The sequence below is a fragment of the Rhipicephalus sanguineus genome, chromosome 3, assembly GCF_013339695.2.
Source record: "Rhipicephalus sanguineus isolate Rsan-2018 chromosome 3, BIME_Rsan_1.4, whole genome shotgun sequence".
Lineage (NCBI taxonomy): Eukaryota > Metazoa > Arthropoda > Arachnida > Ixodida > Ixodidae > Rhipicephalus > Rhipicephalus sanguineus.
This window is the reverse complement of record NC_051178.1, coordinates 133,224,389-133,241,292: the sequence shown is the minus strand read 5'-3', so window position 1 is coordinate 133,241,292 and position 16,904 is coordinate 133,224,389. Positions and strand designations below refer to the sequence as shown.

Sequence of the window (16,904 nt, the reverse complement as noted above, 5' to 3'; positions counted from 1 at the left end):
ATGTTGGGGTTCAGGCGAAACCTCTCTACGCAGGACGCGATGCTACAGATAAAACACCAGGTGATTGATAGCCCAACCAGGTCCACCAAGGCCATACTTGGCCTGGACCTGAAGAAGGCCTTTGATAACGTAACGCACGCAACGGTACTGGCCAAAATGCAGGAACTCGGCCTCGGCGAACGAACGTACAACTACGTTCGAGATTTTCTCACGAATAGAAAGGCCAAGCTCACTTTCGGGGAGCTTACTTCCGAGAAAATAGAGTTGGGTAGCGCCGGTACACCACAGGGATCGGTCATATCGCCCATGCTTTTTAACATAGCTCTCGTGGGGTTGCCAGCCAAGCTACAAGAAATCGAAGGGCTCAATCACAGCCTTTACGCCGACGACATTACGTTGTGGGTTACGGAGGGCTGCGACGGGCACATAGAACAGACGTTACAGCGTGCGATCGAGACTGTTGAGCAATACTTAAAGAACACCGGCCTGAGCTGCTCAGCGGAAAAATCCGAACTTTTAGTTTACAAACCCACGCGAAGAGGCCGCAAGCCGAACGGCTCGATGAATGATAAGGATCCCAGTAGCGACATACGACTAAGCACGTCCGACGGGCGACCCGTGCCCAGGGTAGATAACATACGCGTTCTGGGCTTACACATCGCGGCAAACGGCCACAACGGCGAGACCATCAGAAGACTGGAAGGCGCGGTCGCTCAGACCATCAGGTTACTGAGACGCATAGCCAACCGACACAGCGGGATGAAAGAGTGCAATATGATCAGACTAGTTCAGGCCTTCGTAATGAGCCGAATAACGTACGTGGCACCCTACCTCAAGTGGCAGGTCGCGGAGAAGACAAAGATGGAATGCTTAATCAGGAAGGCTTACAAACAGGCCATAGGGCTACCGATCAACACGAGCACGAGTACGTTACTAGATCTGGGTCTACACAACACGCTGGGAGAATTGATAGAGGCACAGAACATAGCGCAGTACGAACGCCTTTCCAAGAGCCCGACGGGCAGATACATACTAGAGAGGTTAGGAATAGGGTATCACGCTCAGCACGGTGTCAAACTCGACGTACCAAGCAACGTCAGGGATAAATTGGTCGTTCTTCCCTTGCCGAAGAACATGCATCCCGAATACCACAGGGGTCGGAGGGAAAAGAGAGCACAGGACATACAGAAGAAGTATGGCAACTGTAGAGATGCGGTGTTCGTGGACGCGGCCAGATACGCACGCAGGCGCGGCTTCGTGGCCGAAGTAATAGATCATGAGAACGCTTGCAAGACAAGCGTCACGGTACGCACTGAGCACGTGGAGACAGCGGAGGAAGTGGCTATCGCGCTCGCGGTGGCCACCACCACGGCCGAAGTGGTAATTAGCGACTCCCAGACCGCAGTCCGCAACTTTGCCAACGGCCGCGTCTCCCCCGAGGCGTTACGAATTCTGCTTGCGGGCAAAACCGAGAATAGGGACGTTTACATCTTATGGGCACCCGCACACACCACTTCGCTCGCCGGCAATGAGGCGGCGCACGGGGCGGCTCGAGGGCTTACGGACCGAGCCGCCACCGTCAACACCGCCGCCGCCTCGGCCGCGACGTCGGGCGGGGAGTGGGAGTGGGAGGATCGCCTCACTAGTTTTCGAGAAATAACACAACATTACAGATTGGCCAGGTGCAAATTTCCGCCACCACACCAAAAACTGAACAAGAAGCAGGCGGTCACGTGGCGACAGCTGCAGACCAGAACGTTTCCGAGCCCAGCGATCTTGAATCTCTGTTACCCAGAGCTTTATTCGGCAAGATGCAAGTTTTGCGAGGCCAGGGCTACCCTGGAACACATGTTATGGGAGTGTGACAGAGGTGGGGTACCAGACGGAGACGCAGCCTCGAACCGAACGCGCTGGGAGACTGCACTGCTCAGCTTCGCCCTCGATGACCAACTCTGGGCCGTCCAGCGGGCCGAGGCAGCCGCCAGAGCTCAAGGGCTCGTGGCTGACGCCTAGGTGGGGATATCAGCCCAAATCCCCGAAGAACTCGCCGGACCTTTTTTTTTTAATAAAGTTGCTCTCTCTCTCTCTCGTCGGTTTCCGTGGCTCCCCAATAGGAGCCCCAGCGGAAGCTCCTGAGGATCAAATAATGTTCATTGTCTGTCTGTCTCGTGTATTTGAATAGGTGAATCCGAGCAAGATGTTCATTTTACGACGACGGCGATGACTGCACGCACCAAGGAACGAAGACTACAGGCTCACACAAGGAGCCCTTAATTAAAGGCTGCACAACATAGAACCTTTGAAAAGTGACGCCATTTCCTGTGGCCAGATCTAGCACTTGGCTGCACTGTTTATATACCACTGCCAAACTGCACCACCGGAACAGCAAGCATTAACAGTAATCCGTGTGCACCCTCAAAATATAGAGTTTTGGTCGTGGTGGTGGTGGTGGTGGTGGACTGGTGGTGGTGGTGGTGGTGGTGGTGGTGGTAGTAGTAGTAGTAGTAGTAGTAGTAGTAGTAGTAGTAGTAGTAGTAGTAGTAGTAGTAGTAGTAGTATATCAGTAAAATGGGAAAATGCATATTGCACTGCGGACACCTGAACCGTGCCGTAGGGGAATTAGAATTGGAAAGTTGAAAAGTGGTGCGCTGTTACTAACAAATTTCTTTTAAAAATATCAATTAGTGATTGAACTTGAATAGAAATATACGGGTCATTTTTGTTTGGACAAGGCGTGTTAAGGATGTGTTGTGGTGAAGAGCCGAACTTTACTTCCCGGCTGCATTTTATAACTAGTTCTCAACAGTCGAAATGTAGTGTCAATTTTGCGGTTTCCCGCTGTGGTGGTACCTCAAGGTAAAGGTCGACGATTCGCGCCCGCCGTGGGCGACGATAAAGTTCACGATGGCCAGCACCGCGCACTTTCAACCGCTAATCACTTTGCACGCTAATCGCGAAAGAATTATACGGCGCACCATATGGTGCGTCTTCTTTCCTCTGAAACATACAGCGATTCTCATTCTCGGCGAGCTGGCATACAAGCGGTTTTCCTTTGCAACCGTACCACGGCTTAATGAAATGAAATGTAAGAGCCGCAAGAAAAGCTAGAGCGCTACAAAGCAGGAAGCGAGTAAAGGTCAGACGTAATTACACCGAGGCTCGGTATCCTAAATTATTCGGAACGCTGATCGAATGAGCTGCATAGTTTTCCGCATAATTAAAATTACACTCGATATATAGAACAGAAAACGGTCGTATCGAGTAAAAATAAGCAGCTTCTTCACATCTAGTCGTACATATACAACTTCGTTATAACCGCCAAACCTCCCAAGAAAATTATTCCGCGTTACTTCCGTAGCTTTCAAATGGTGGTTTTCTCTTGCTTGCTCAAAATCAATTCTCTTCGTGGGCCGTGTACAATCAGTCTTTCGATAATCGATTGAAGAGGTCATCAACGGTCTTCCCGACTGCGATTCTGAACGACGTTAGAGAGCCAATGTTCTTTATCGAACATACTGCGGTTGTAGTGGTTGGAGCGGTTTCTTGGAAGTGATCGAACAACGGATCTATAATTGCAACCGTTATTAAGGCGATCGGCGCTGAATATGTTTAGCCTACATATTGAGAAGGCTAACCGCGTAGGTGATAGTCGATACCAGCTAACAAGGGAGTACCGAAAGTTTCTCGGTATGATCGGAAAACGCAATCTCGCTGACTCAGCCAACATAATAAAAAAAAGTGATTGATTACTCGGGAAAATAAGCTTCGAATTGCAACCTCAATGCTTTCAAAGCAGCTCTGTGCGTTTATGTTAAAGGAACTGATTTCAAGGATTATTTACATCTTCAAATGCGAAGTTACATGTAGCTAACGTGAACCACAGGGTGGCTGGGGCTACATTCCTCAAGGAAGTTCGGCAGAAAAATCAGAGAAATGATATTTCACGCAAGCTACAGCAGATCTGCAAGAGAAGCAGCAAATATAAGTGGCGTGAAGAACTTTCTCAGAGAAACTAAATAAACATCATAATTAAAATAAAAACAATTTGACATCATTTCTTTCTTAACTGATACATATTTGCACTTTAATGCTCGCAGTGAAGAAGTTAGAAGCCACGGCAAATAATTTGGTGACATGTCATTAAGCAAATCAATTGATACGAACAGTCCGAATTGTTATCGCGTGGACAATGAATGACAGCATGGCAACTTACAATATATATATATATATATATATATATATATATATATATATATATATATATATATATATATATATATATATATATATATATATATATATATATATATATATATACTTCGGTAGCGATAGCGAGTGTGCCAGCGTATTGACCCTTCAATTATTAACATTTATTTGTTTGTTAAATCAGATACCGGCGTACTATTTACCCAACTATATAATTAACATAGGTACTTTGGCCAGGAGAAAGATTTCTTATAACTGCGTAATTATATGCTTTTCGTGCATAGCAGAAATCATGCGACGCCGTTTGCACGCTCTTTAACATCTTTCTGCGTGTATATTCCACTCGAGTCAATAGTCCAAAGAGAGCACAGCGCGTGGCCACCGTATTTTGTCGAATTGCGCAGTCGTTGTTTGCTTGTACTTACGACTATTCGAATGTCTCGAGATTTATAAGAAGCGTTTTCGACTCTCCACGCTTTCGTAGCACGCCATAGTGCCTTCTACAGACCTATGCAACGACGCCCAGAAGATGCACTGCTTCAAGAAGATTGATTGAATGTCGGTGCGCGCCGTCCCCAAGGAGAGCATCGGGGAAGTGTGACGGAGCACCGTCGCAGCAAGACGCATGCGCAACTGCGTGCGCGTCCACGATGTTCAATGAAGACGAGACAGAGTTAAAATGTACGTAACTGATATATAAAACCCGCGTTTATCGCGATGCTCGAAGGATGCCGAAATTCAAAACTCGCCAAGCTCCAGCCGTAAGGTAACCAGGGGTACTCGAATACTCCAATGCATCGGATAATTGATCGGAGTTTTCAGAATTCAATTTCGGCCGCAGTGGCCACACTGCAAAAGTGGGTATTCCGCAAGAAAGGCCCCAGGTTCAAGTTAGTATTTTACTCTCTCGACTCAACTGAATACCACAAACAGCATTATGCGAACTCGCGACTTATAGGACACGCCTAGAGAAATCCATGTGATCTTGTAGAGCTGTCCACGTGATACAAAATTGTTTATTATTAATATAGGACACCGTGACGCGCAGGTGATCACAACGCGCGACTGTTTGAAAACTTGGCATGCATAAAGTATCCACTATTCCACCCTGTCCTTTCTGCTCCTCCGTTTTCGCCTTTCACGCTGCACTAAATATGTTAACGTACCAAACGGCCCAACTACCGGTCTTATTGCGATCCTATGTATATTAATAATCATAGCTGCTGGAGTTTTACGTGCCAAAACCACTATATGATGAGGCACTCCGTGGTGGGCGATTTCGGATTGATTTCGAGCACCTGGGATTGTTTAACGTGCGCCTAAATCTAAGGGTTCTTTCATTTCGCCCCCCCCCTCCGGGAATTTCGCTCGCCGAGTCTGGGAATCGAACCCGCGCCCCCGAGTACAGACAGCAGCGGGACACCTTACGTGCTAAGCTACCGAGGCGGGTGATCCTATACATAGATATTACATCCCATTGTAAACGTGCGATGGCCTATAGCGAGTTGAGGCAGCTGCTGCGAAGAGGTTAGCTTACAGTTTATAAAGTCACGTTAAGAAGGGCTATACTTGCTGGGAGCGCTATTATAAAGGCGAAGCTGTCTAGTAATAGGATCAAGGGGTACGTGTAGGCAAGATTTAGGGTGGCAACAACTCCGACAGAACCGCCATGTTGTTTCGGAGCACGCAGACGCACGCTATGGCAGACGCCTTGAATATGCCGTAATGTCCGAGTTGGTTTTATTTCTGCGCTTTCACGCTCGTGTCTGTCATATTGTAATGCGGCGCTGGAAGAGCGCGAAAGAAGAACGAAGAAGAAGAACGAGCGCGAGGGATTTGGTGATCGGCATCATCGGAAGTTGCCATAACAAAAATTCGTTGCCACGTTACTTCCCTGAATTCTTACTTCCATCGATCAGGTTTAGTGAACTCATCTCTGTGCCTCTTCTGTAATCAGGAAGAAACGATTAGTCATTTTTTCATATCATGTCGCCGGTTCAACACATTCAGGAAACGAATGCTTGTACCACCTCTTCGAAAACTGGGCCTGGAATTATCGGAACCCATTCTTCTTTCTTTTGGGGCCACTACCCTGGGGTACAGCCACAGGGATGTTTTCCTTGCTGTTCAGGAATACATCATTACGAGTAAAAGAATATCTTGCTAAATTCAATGAGCATTAAATTTTTCATTACTCATAATTGGCACTTTAATTCAAAACAAATAGCGTAACAAGGAGTCACAACATGCAGAAAATATAGGACGAATTCACTATCTACACGGCCGATCCCCTCCATTGGGTATGTGCCATGAGGAGAGGTCAACAACAACAACAACAATGACCGTCCCTTGTCTTTTGCCTGCCGCTTCATTGACCTCATTGTAAATAAACCCATATCATCCGTAACAGTTTTGGTGGACTGGTGCGGGGTAACCGACGCCCTGGACAACACTGTCGCAGACGACCTTCGAAGAAGCCGACGCCTAGCTGGACTACCTCCGGAACACACAGACATGACCGACGCCCGCGAAGGCACGTCGGCCGGCAACGCCCACGCACCAACCGGTGTCACGGAGTAAGGCAGCCAACGACCAAAACAACCTAGCTACTGGGCACCGACCGATGAAGACGATTGGTTAAAGCACTACGAAAGAGTGAGCCGCTATCACGAATGGAGTACGTCGGCGAAGCTCGTGAACGTGGCATTCTTCCTCGCCGGGACCGCTCTGCTTTGGTTCGAGAACCATGAACACGTGCTGACCACTTGGCCGACCTTTGTTGAGGAACTGAAGGACTGCTTTGGGGACACAAGTTCCAAGAAAAGGAAGGCTGAACAGACACTCGCACGTAGAGCACAATTGCCCGGCGAAACGTGTACGACGTACATTGAGGAGCTTTGTGGCATTGTGAACACGAACATGTCCGACGAAGACAAGGTCGGACATCTGTTAAAGGGCATCGCTGAAGATGTTTATAGCTTTTTAATTACAAAGGAAAACCTGAACACACCTTCCGAGTTTAGGCAGCAATGTCGGGCATTCGAGGCACTGAAGACCCGACGAATTTTGCCGAAGTTCAGGCGCTTGGACAACGTCCCTACGGTTGCAAGTATGGACGTCGCCGCCTGCGAAGACCTCCCTCTGATCGTGCGTCGAGTAGTTCAAGAAGAGCTAGCACGGCTTCAGGGAGCAGAGGCTGGCTATAAATGCGCATTCGACGAGTTTCCCGAACCACCATCCTTCTGGAAGCGAGAGCGTCGCATCGAGTATCGACCACAATCTGAAGAGGCGCACTCCAGCACGAGCTTCCGATCGCTCCCGACAAGTCACGGTCGCCGCCGGATGTCACCACCCCATCGTGCTGCTGCGGAATATCCCCTGACACCACAACGTCCGCCTGCAGACTACTACGAGACGTCACGACGTGCGCCTGCGGAGTACCACCCAACTCCGCGAACCTCTGCTACCACTAATTTGAACCGTGACGCGCCAATATGCTACACGTGCGGCCTCCGAGGGCATATCTCGCGCTTCTGTCGCCGCCAGCCACGAGCGCCACGTTTCTCGGCATACCTGGCTTGTGTACACGAAACCTCGACATCTCAATCTATCGTTAGCCCTCTACGACAGCAGTGGCCTAACAGATTGCGTGACGAGTCCCCAGCATCCGAGCGAAGCCTTACGCCGCCTTCGAGACCTTCGAGACGACCACGCGGTTGGGCGTCCCTGCGTCGTCGGTCGCCTTCTCCTCCCCAGCTGGGAAACTAGCTGGTGCGACTAAAGTCCCTAGATTTTTCCCTAGGGACTTTAGGTGCGACCGATGGAGGTGCGGTCGCGGGACGGTCCGATTCGCCAATTCCTCCTTCTGCTGTGATGTTGAAGAACAAAGTGCGTGTGTGTATAGACGGTGTAAACACTGTAGCTCTTGTAGATACTGGTGCGACTATTTCGGTGATGAGCCTTCATTTTAAAAATCACTTTTTAGGACATAAGGTTATGTTTGCGTGGGATCGCAATGAAACTTTTCGTGGAGTTGGAGGAGAAATGTTGCGCCCCGTTGGTGTTTGTTCGGCTTTAGTAACGATTGGAGGACAAAGTTTCAGAGCAGAATTCATTGTATTGGCGCAAGCGACTCATAGTGTTATCTTAGGAATAGACGTCTTGCGTGAATGTGGCGCTACACTTGACTGTGGGACTGGGGAAATTATTCTCCAAAGCACGTTGCCAACTGCCGTAATTGACGATTTTCGGGCTCAACCCGCCGAAGTTCTTTCGTTGTCTGAAGATGCGTTGATCCCTGGTCATTCAGCCATTTTTATTCCCGTGTGCTCTTCTCGTGTCCTGTTGCGATCCTGCAGCGGCCTAGTGGAACCAGATCATACCAACGCACTTAAGAAGAATGTGCTGGTCCCTCGGTCGTTTATTCAAGTTATCGACGGACGTGCTCTCTTGTGGACATTCAACGCTTCTGCAGAGTCTGTCTGTCTGCCAGCCGGATTCAAATTGGGAACGTTTGAGGAGATGACCACAATTAACGTCCGGACGGTTGAAGGGTCCCCAGACATCCGTCCACCCTTGCCTGACTACTCAGCCGACTTGCGGCGCGTGATAGACAAGTCGCTGTCTTCTACTGAGCTGGATGTTCTTCAAGAGGTACTCGCCAGGTACGCGCCAGTCTTTGATTTTGCTCAAAGCGATCATTGTTTTACGCTGCCAAACTCCCGTATGCACCACCGTATCAACACGGGAGATGCTACACCGATACGCCAGAAGCCTTACTGCGTATCCCCTTCGGAAAGGAAAGTGATCGCCGAACAGGTAAACGACATGCTGCAGAAGGGCGTTATTCAGGAGTCATGCAGCCCCTGGGCAGCTCCGGTTATACTCGTCAAAAAGAAAGACAACTCATGGAGAATTTGTGTCGACTACCGCCGCCTTAACGCCGTCACGAAGAAAGACGTGTATCCTTTACCACGCATCGACGATGCTGTTGATTGCCTGCACTCCGCCTCGTACTTTTCATCCGTCGACCTCAGGTCTGGGTACTGGCAGCAGGGGCGTAGCCAAGGGGGGGTTCAACTCCCCCCCCCCGAAATTTTTTCAGTTTTGCTTGCGTATATAGGCACGCACACATACAAACGCACGCACGAACATACATAAAGTATGGTTGAAGCCCCCCCCCCCCCCCCCCCCCCGAAAAAAATTTCTGGCTACGCCCCTGACTGGCAGATACCAATGCATCCGTCTGACAGAGAAAAGACTGCTTTCGTTACGCCCGACGGCTTATTTTAGTTTAACGTTATGCCGTTTGGCTTACGTAACGCTCCAGCAACCTTCGAGCGATTCATGGACTCCATCCTTCGCGGTCTCAAATGGGAGATTTGTATGTGTTATCTCGATGACGTCATTATTTTCGGCAGGAGTTTCCACGAGCATAACCAGCGGCTCAGCGTTGTTCTCAGTTGTATCAAACAAGCTGGGGTTATTTTAAACTCCAAGAAGTGCCACTTCGGTGAGCGTCAAGCCGTTGTTCTTGGATATCTAGTCGACCAGGACGGCATACGACCAGATCCCAACAAGATCACTTCAGTCCGCAACTTCAAGCCACCAAACACGGTGAAGGACCGTCGTAGCTTCCTGAACCTTTGTTCTTATTTTCGCCGGTTTATTAAAAATTTCGCCCAGCTAGCTCATCCACTGACAGACTTGCTTCGAAAGGACACCCCCTACCGGTGGACCGCTGAGCATGAGGCTGTTTTCGAACAGTTGAAGTTTTTGCTCACTTCTGGGCCCCTTCTGCATCATTTCGACCCAGAGGCACTCACAGAACTGCATACCGATGCAAGTGGCGTGGGCGTTGGTGCCGTCCTCGTCCAGTTTCATGACGGACGCCAACAAGTCGTTGCGTATGCAAGTCGTGCTATGACAAAGGCTGAAAGCAATTATACTGTAACAGAACTGGAATGCCTCGCAGTTGTTTTCGCCATACACAAGTTCAGACCTTATTTGTACGGCCGACATTTCAAGATCGTAACCGACCATCATCCCCTATGGTGGCTTGTTGACTACGTGACCCAGCTGGCCGGTTGGCTCGTTGGTCCTTGCGGCTTCAGGAATATAACTTTTCTGTTGCCTACAAGAGTGGGCGATGCCACGCCGACGCCGATTGCTTATCTCGTCTATCATCTCCAACTACAAGCACCGATGACGACGATTTCGACAATTACCTTGCGACGGTCTCCTTGGACTTTCCGAGTCTGGACATCTTCAGTCAGGAGCAGCTGCGCGACCCATCACTGAGACCAATTATTGATGCGACCAATAGATCTCGACACGCAACGCAATTTGTGATTCGTGACGGTATTTTGTACCGCAAGAATTACCCAAGTAATGGTGCCCCACTGCTTCTCGTCGTCCCAGAACGCTTGCGCCTTGCGGTGTTCCGAGCAATGCACGACGACACTACGTCTGGGCACCTTGGATTTGCTCGGACGCTTCATCGCATTCGACAGCGGTTCTACTGGCCTCGACTATGGAAGACGACGAAGCACTACGTCGCCAGTTGTGATGTATGCCAACGCCACAAGCAACCGACTGCTCTTCCTGCAGGTACACTGCAACAAGTTACGCCACCGACTTCGCCTTTCGAAAAAGTCGGCATAGATTTGCTCGGCCCTTTCCCCCAAGTCTTCCACCGGACGCCGCTGGATTATCGTCTGCGTGGATTATCTAACACGTTACACTGAGACGATGGCACTTGCTTCATCCACCTCATCTGATGTGTCCTGGTTCCTACTGCATTCGATTATCCCCCGTCACGGAGCTCCCCGTGTGGTAATAAGTGATCGTGGCCGGCAGTTCACCGCTGACGTTGCCGAAGAACTACTACGGCTCTGTGGGTGCCACTATCGGCATTCCACGCCTTACCACCCGCAAACCAACGGGCTAACTGAGCGCACCAATCGTACCATCATAAACATGCTTTCAATGTATGTCTCAGCGGACCATAAGAACTGGGATGCCGTACTACGTATCATAACGTATGCCTTTAACACCGCCAAACACGAAGTAACAGGTTATACACCTTTCTTTCTGCTCTACGCTCGCCATCCTCAAAGTTTCCTCGACACCGTGCTTCCTTTCTCGACTAACGAAAACGCAAGCGTCGCGCAGACCTTGTGTCGCGCTGAAGAAGCACGTCGACTGGCCCGGCTCAGAACTCTCTCGTCCCATTCCCGTGCTAAGACCCGTTACGACGCAAGACATTTGCCAGTCACCTTTGCAACAGGTGACCTCGTATGGTTGTGGACACCAGTAAGAAAGCAGGGACTTTGCCAAAAGCTTCTTTCTAAGTACACCGGTCCATTCGTCGTCGTCAAAGGTTTGAGCGACGTCACCTACGTCATCGCAAAGGTGACAGCTGGCAACCGCCGTTCACGCAAGACGCAACTTGTCCATGTTGCACGACTGAAGCCCTGCACTCAGCGAGACCTCTGACTTGCTCGGTGAGCTTCGCCTGGCCCCGAGGAAAATGTAACGCGGCGCTGGAAGAGCGCGAAAGAAGAGCGAAGAACGAGCGCGAGGGATTTGGTGATCGGCTTTATAGGACCGTCCCTTGTCTTTTGCCTGCCGCTTCATCGACCTCATTGTAAATAAACCCATATCATCCGTAACAATTCGCTGATGACATTGCATTGATGAGTAACGCGGGAGACGAATTACAGCTCATGATTACTGAACTGGATACGGAAAGTAGAAGAGTAGGTCTGAAAATTAATATGCGTAAAACTAAAGTAATGTGGAACAATCTTGGCAGAGAACAGCGCTTTGCGATAGGTGGCGAGACACTGGAAGTTGTAAAGGAGTACGTCTACTTAGGACAGGTAGTAACCGCGGAGCCCAACCATGAGAGTGAAATAACTAGAAGAATAAGGATGGGTTGGGGCTCATTCGACAAGCATTATCAAATCATGAATGGTAATCTACCACTATCCCTCAAGAGGAAGGTATATAACAGCTGCATCTTACCGGTACTTACCTACGGAGCAGAAACCTGGAGACTTACAAAGAGGGTTCAACTTAAATTGAGGACGACGCAGCGAGCGATGGAAAGGAAAATGATAGGTGTAACCTTAATAGACAGGAAGAGAGCAGAGTGGGTCAGGGAACAAACGGGGGTTAAAGACATGATAGTTCAAATCAAGAAGAACAAATGGATATGGGCCGGGCACGTAGCACGTCGGCAGGATAACCGATGGTCATTAAGGGTAACTGACTGGATTCCAAGAGATGGCAAACGCGGGAGGGGGAGACAGAAAATTAGGTGGGTAGATGAGATTAAGAAGTTTGCAGGTATAACGTGGCAGCAGAAAGCACAGGACCGGGTTGATTGGCGGAACATGGGAGAGGCCTTTGCCCTGCAGTGGGCGTAGACAGGCTGATGATGATCCGTAACAATATGCTTGCACTTCACCTTAAGAAGAGGCGGCGTCCGCGTCAACGACTTCGGCGCAATGTAGCGCCCAACTCTACAAAGGTTGCCACCACCCTGCTCCCAGGGGAGGCGGACTGATTTCGAAGCACCCTAATGCGAAGCAGCTTATGAACGAGGTCTGTCCCCCCGGGCCACTAGATGTATGGAAGAAAGAAGAGAACGAAGTGTTGGCACGAGAGGAGAGCTCGCGCATGGTGTGCAGAGAAGAATGTTTGCCTGAGAGAAAGGTGCCACTAGATGCATGGAAGAAAGGAGAAGACGAAGTGAGAGCGAAGTGTTGGCACGAGAGGAGCGCTCGCGCATGGTGTCAGGAATGTTTTCCTGGCGTATGGACGTGCGGTAGAGCGCTAGCTCCACTGCAGCGCGTGCTCTAGCGTAAATCATCCAAGGTACCCACTGCGCCAGAAATCATCGTCATTCATGCAAGGTACCCACTACGCCATAAATCATGTAAGGTACCCTTAGATGCAAAGCAGCTTGTGAACGAGGCCTGTCCCCCCGGTGTCGCGTCGGCGTAGCCAGTGCCCTAGCCGATCCGGAGCGGCGGGCTCGCGAAACGGGCGCGTTGACATCGCATTCTCAAACTTCAAGCTACAACCTTTGCAGCAAGAGCCATTAATTTTGTACTTTACGGACCACAAAGGGGAAACGTTCCCCTGAGCTTAAAGTCATATATGACGAGTAACAACATCAGGGGATACTGAAATATTGGCAGCGCAAACTAACGGGACACAGAAGGGGAACACAAACAAGCTTCTGTGTCCCGTTAGTTTGCGCTGCCGATATTTCAGTATGAACCTATACCAACTAGCCCGCCTTTCAACACTTCAACAACATCAGGGGAACCTCGAATGGAAGGACCATGAACATTGATGAAGATAATAAAACATTTACAGAAATCTAAGTCGACTCATGGCTGCTTCGCGTACTACTCAGGGTTCCCTTTACGGGGAGATGGTGAGATTTTTTTTATTGTAATTATTTTGATCGTTCCGCTGGGGGTATGTATTCGCGCAGCCACGTGCTCCCACATCCCGAAATGAGAGAATCCAAGTAAGCACCGTGAAAGTGCAATCGATAGCACGTCCGGTTACGCAACCAGCAAAGCGATCCACAGATGATACGAGGCGTCTCACCTTCTCCTCGACGTCGGCCTTGTGGAAAGTGAGCGTAAGCTTCTTGCAGTGCTCGGCGCGAAGCTGCTCGATGCTGTGGGCGTCGATGGCGTGCGACAGGTAGTCGTTCACTTCCTCCTGCGAGTTCTTCTTCTCGCCGACCGTGTAGCCCTTGGGCCTGCGCGGAGACCGTAATGCGATCATGAATAATTCGACCCATAGGCATCGTCCCGACGTACGCGATATATGTGCACGCATCATCATCCACGTCAATCCTTCCGTATGCAGCACAGCGTATGCAACCCCGCTCTGAAGACTATACTTTAAGCGTAATCCTCTTTTCCCTCTCCCTCTCTCTCTCTCGCAGTACACTGTCAGGAAAGCATCGGCCAGCAAACAAAGTGAACCGTACAAATATCGTCGCGGCAGGGACGTAAGTAGTGCACGTGGCGCGAGGAATTGCTGCTGCATAAATTGTCGCTTCCTTCGCGTGGCGAAAATTCCAACGCAAATAACGGAGGAGGTGGATGCGCGCCGTGGCAGCATCGATAAGCCAGGATGCCTTGTTATACGGGTGATTCGTTGTGTCCGCGAGCGTAAGAAGCCGGAGATATAGAAACTAGAAGAAAGAAAAGAAAATTAGAAAGAAGGTACGGGCAACGGATTCCAATCTGCCGCCATGACTCGCTGTTATGAGAACTTGTCACCGGCAAGGGCAAAAACTGAATTGGAAGGAAGAGCAAAATAAGGATCGCCTGTGTATACATATATCTCAGAACCTTGTGCTCCCATCCGCATATAAAACTTGACTCGTAGGGGTGCTTCCGAGCAAATGCTATCTGGCAGACTGTTTTTCTTACTGGGAAAACAGCCAGGGAACACGGCGGAATATGTAAACATCCCCGAATAAGGTTGGAAGGGAAGCAAGCACGGATGGGAGGACGTACACAGAGCGCATGCACCTTACGCCTCGTTCGCCCCACGACCCCTCGCTTTTATTATGTCTTTATTGCGCGCTTTCGATTTTACGAGACTTCACTTGACAAGCAGCAGTGGCAGCAGATGTTTTTTCAACCTACGCCCCTGCCTGATAGCTTGTCTCGCGCACTTAGACGGCTTTCTCTAACATATGTCGACATATATCAAGTACATTCCTCGGAGCTCGCAGCAGTAAAATGGGCACGACTGAATAATCCCGCTTGTTAAAGCTTCGGGTGATTTCGCTTCTTTTTGCGTTCGAGTGCCCTTGACAACAGTTCATGACTGAGAGCATCTGTCTAGCGGAGTTCTCAAGATTGGAAAATAGGGGGCCCCTTACATACAAAGTATAATATGCGAATACAGACCCTGAGCTCTAGACTGAAGAGAAAAAAACGGAAAAACAGAGCAATTGTTCGCTGCCTTTGGTCGAGAAGAATGCATTCTACGCATGCGCTGATCCAGAATGACGTCCGGATGCCCTGACTCACGACCCCCTCCCCCCAACCCCCTTACACCCCACAACCTTTAATGTATATTTTTTTTAAACGTCTTCAACATTTGTGTGCGCGGCATCAGTATACATGACATATGCCGTCCTCCTTTCCAGGTGCGTCTGTTCTCTTTGACAGAAGTGACAAGAAAGGTCTAATGATCATCGAAGCGAACCATAATTTTCCCAAAACTGATTTGCCGTGGCCTACAAGTTGCAGGGAACGTGGATAAAGAACTTTTATAGAGTGTCACGGGATTAACTGACGCATAAACTTCACGGAACTGCGAGCGTCAAGCAGCCAAAATCCAGGCAAGCGCGGGCTCGGGTAGCGTGGCTGCCACAGACACTGTGGCTTTCTTGCTTGGCTGCTTCGTCGTCGTCTTGTATTCTTTATTACAAAAGAAACAAGGAGGACAAACATTGCTCATGCGATATATAACAATGCAGAACACGCATGCGTGCTCGTTACACTTACCCCATGTTGAGATGTCGCCTGGCGTTCGCGTGCCCCATGATGCGTATCTCCTTGGCGACCCCGTGCAGTGCCGCCGACGTGTTGTTCTCGGGCGGCGCCATGCGCTTCTTGTCGTTGGGAATGATGATGTACGTCTCGATGTTGTGGTCGCGCAGGTACGGGTGCCGCTGGCCCCCTTCGCCCGGCATCACCTCGTAGTCGTCGCCTAGGAACTGTAGTGTCTCCTTGGTGATGTGCACGCTCCTGCGATGAGAGTTGTTGATGTTGTTATTGTTGTTGTTCATATAGCCAACGAAAGTAGGAAAGAAGATTAAAGTATGATGTGATATGATATGATATGATATGATATGACATGATATGACATGATATGACATGATTTGATTTGATATGATATGATATGATATGATATGATATGATATGATATGATATGATATGATATGATATGATATGATATGATATGATATGATATGATATGATATGACGTGTTGTGATGTTATGTGATCGCAACAGCTTGAAGCTGTTGCGATAAGACAAAATAAAGGTACGCTGTGAGCGTCACTTTGCAGTGAATAGTGAATCTACTCACCCTGGAATACCGCCGGCTTCCATGTAGTTGGCGAGAGTGACGTCGTTAGACCAGACGTCGAACTGCCACTTTTTGAGTCCGAGGACGCCACAGTGGACCCGACCCGTGTGGATGCCGACTCGCATGTTGACGTTGACGCCCGTCACATCTCGGACGAGTCTGCGGAGACGCGTGAGGATGGAAACAAAACGGCGTCAAACATGACGCTTATACGATCCGTTATGCAAGTGTAAAAGGCTCCCTTGCATTTTCTCTGGTGACGGTGACCTGTCCTATTTTGCGACAGACAACAAAATTATGTAAGGAAGCAGGTCTAAACGAACATTGCCCCCCACCCCCCTGTATCACTAAACACACACACACAAACAACACACACGCACACACACACACACACACACACACACACACACACACACACACACACACACACACACACACACACGCACGCACGCACGCACGCACACACACACATTCGGGCAGCAGAGACGGAGTGAATTCATGGCCATGCACAGAGGTCTAGAAGAGCGAAACATCCGCGACAAAATAGCCCAGAA

The 16,904-nt window shown here is 49.5% G+C and overlaps 1 protein-coding gene across 3 annotated transcripts in view; it reads right to left on the bottom strand.

Annotated features, from left to right (window-relative positions):
• The window catches only part of LOC119387173 (adenylate cyclase type 5), a 179,115-nt gene that overhangs the window by 33,352 nt on the left and 128,859 nt on the right, over nt 1-16,904 (bottom strand). For all 3 annotated transcript variants that reach the window (XM_037654484.2, XM_037654486.2, XM_037654485.2), the window contains 3 exons: nt 16,351-16,509; nt 15,765-16,007; nt 13,837-13,993 (listed from right to left, as the gene is read on the bottom strand). In XM_037654484.2, coding sequence (XP_037510412.1) covers nt 13,837-13,993; nt 15,765-16,007; nt 16,351-16,509 — 559 coding nt within the window. The remainder of the gene's footprint in view (nt 1-13,836; nt 13,994-15,764; nt 16,008-16,350; nt 16,510-16,904) is intronic.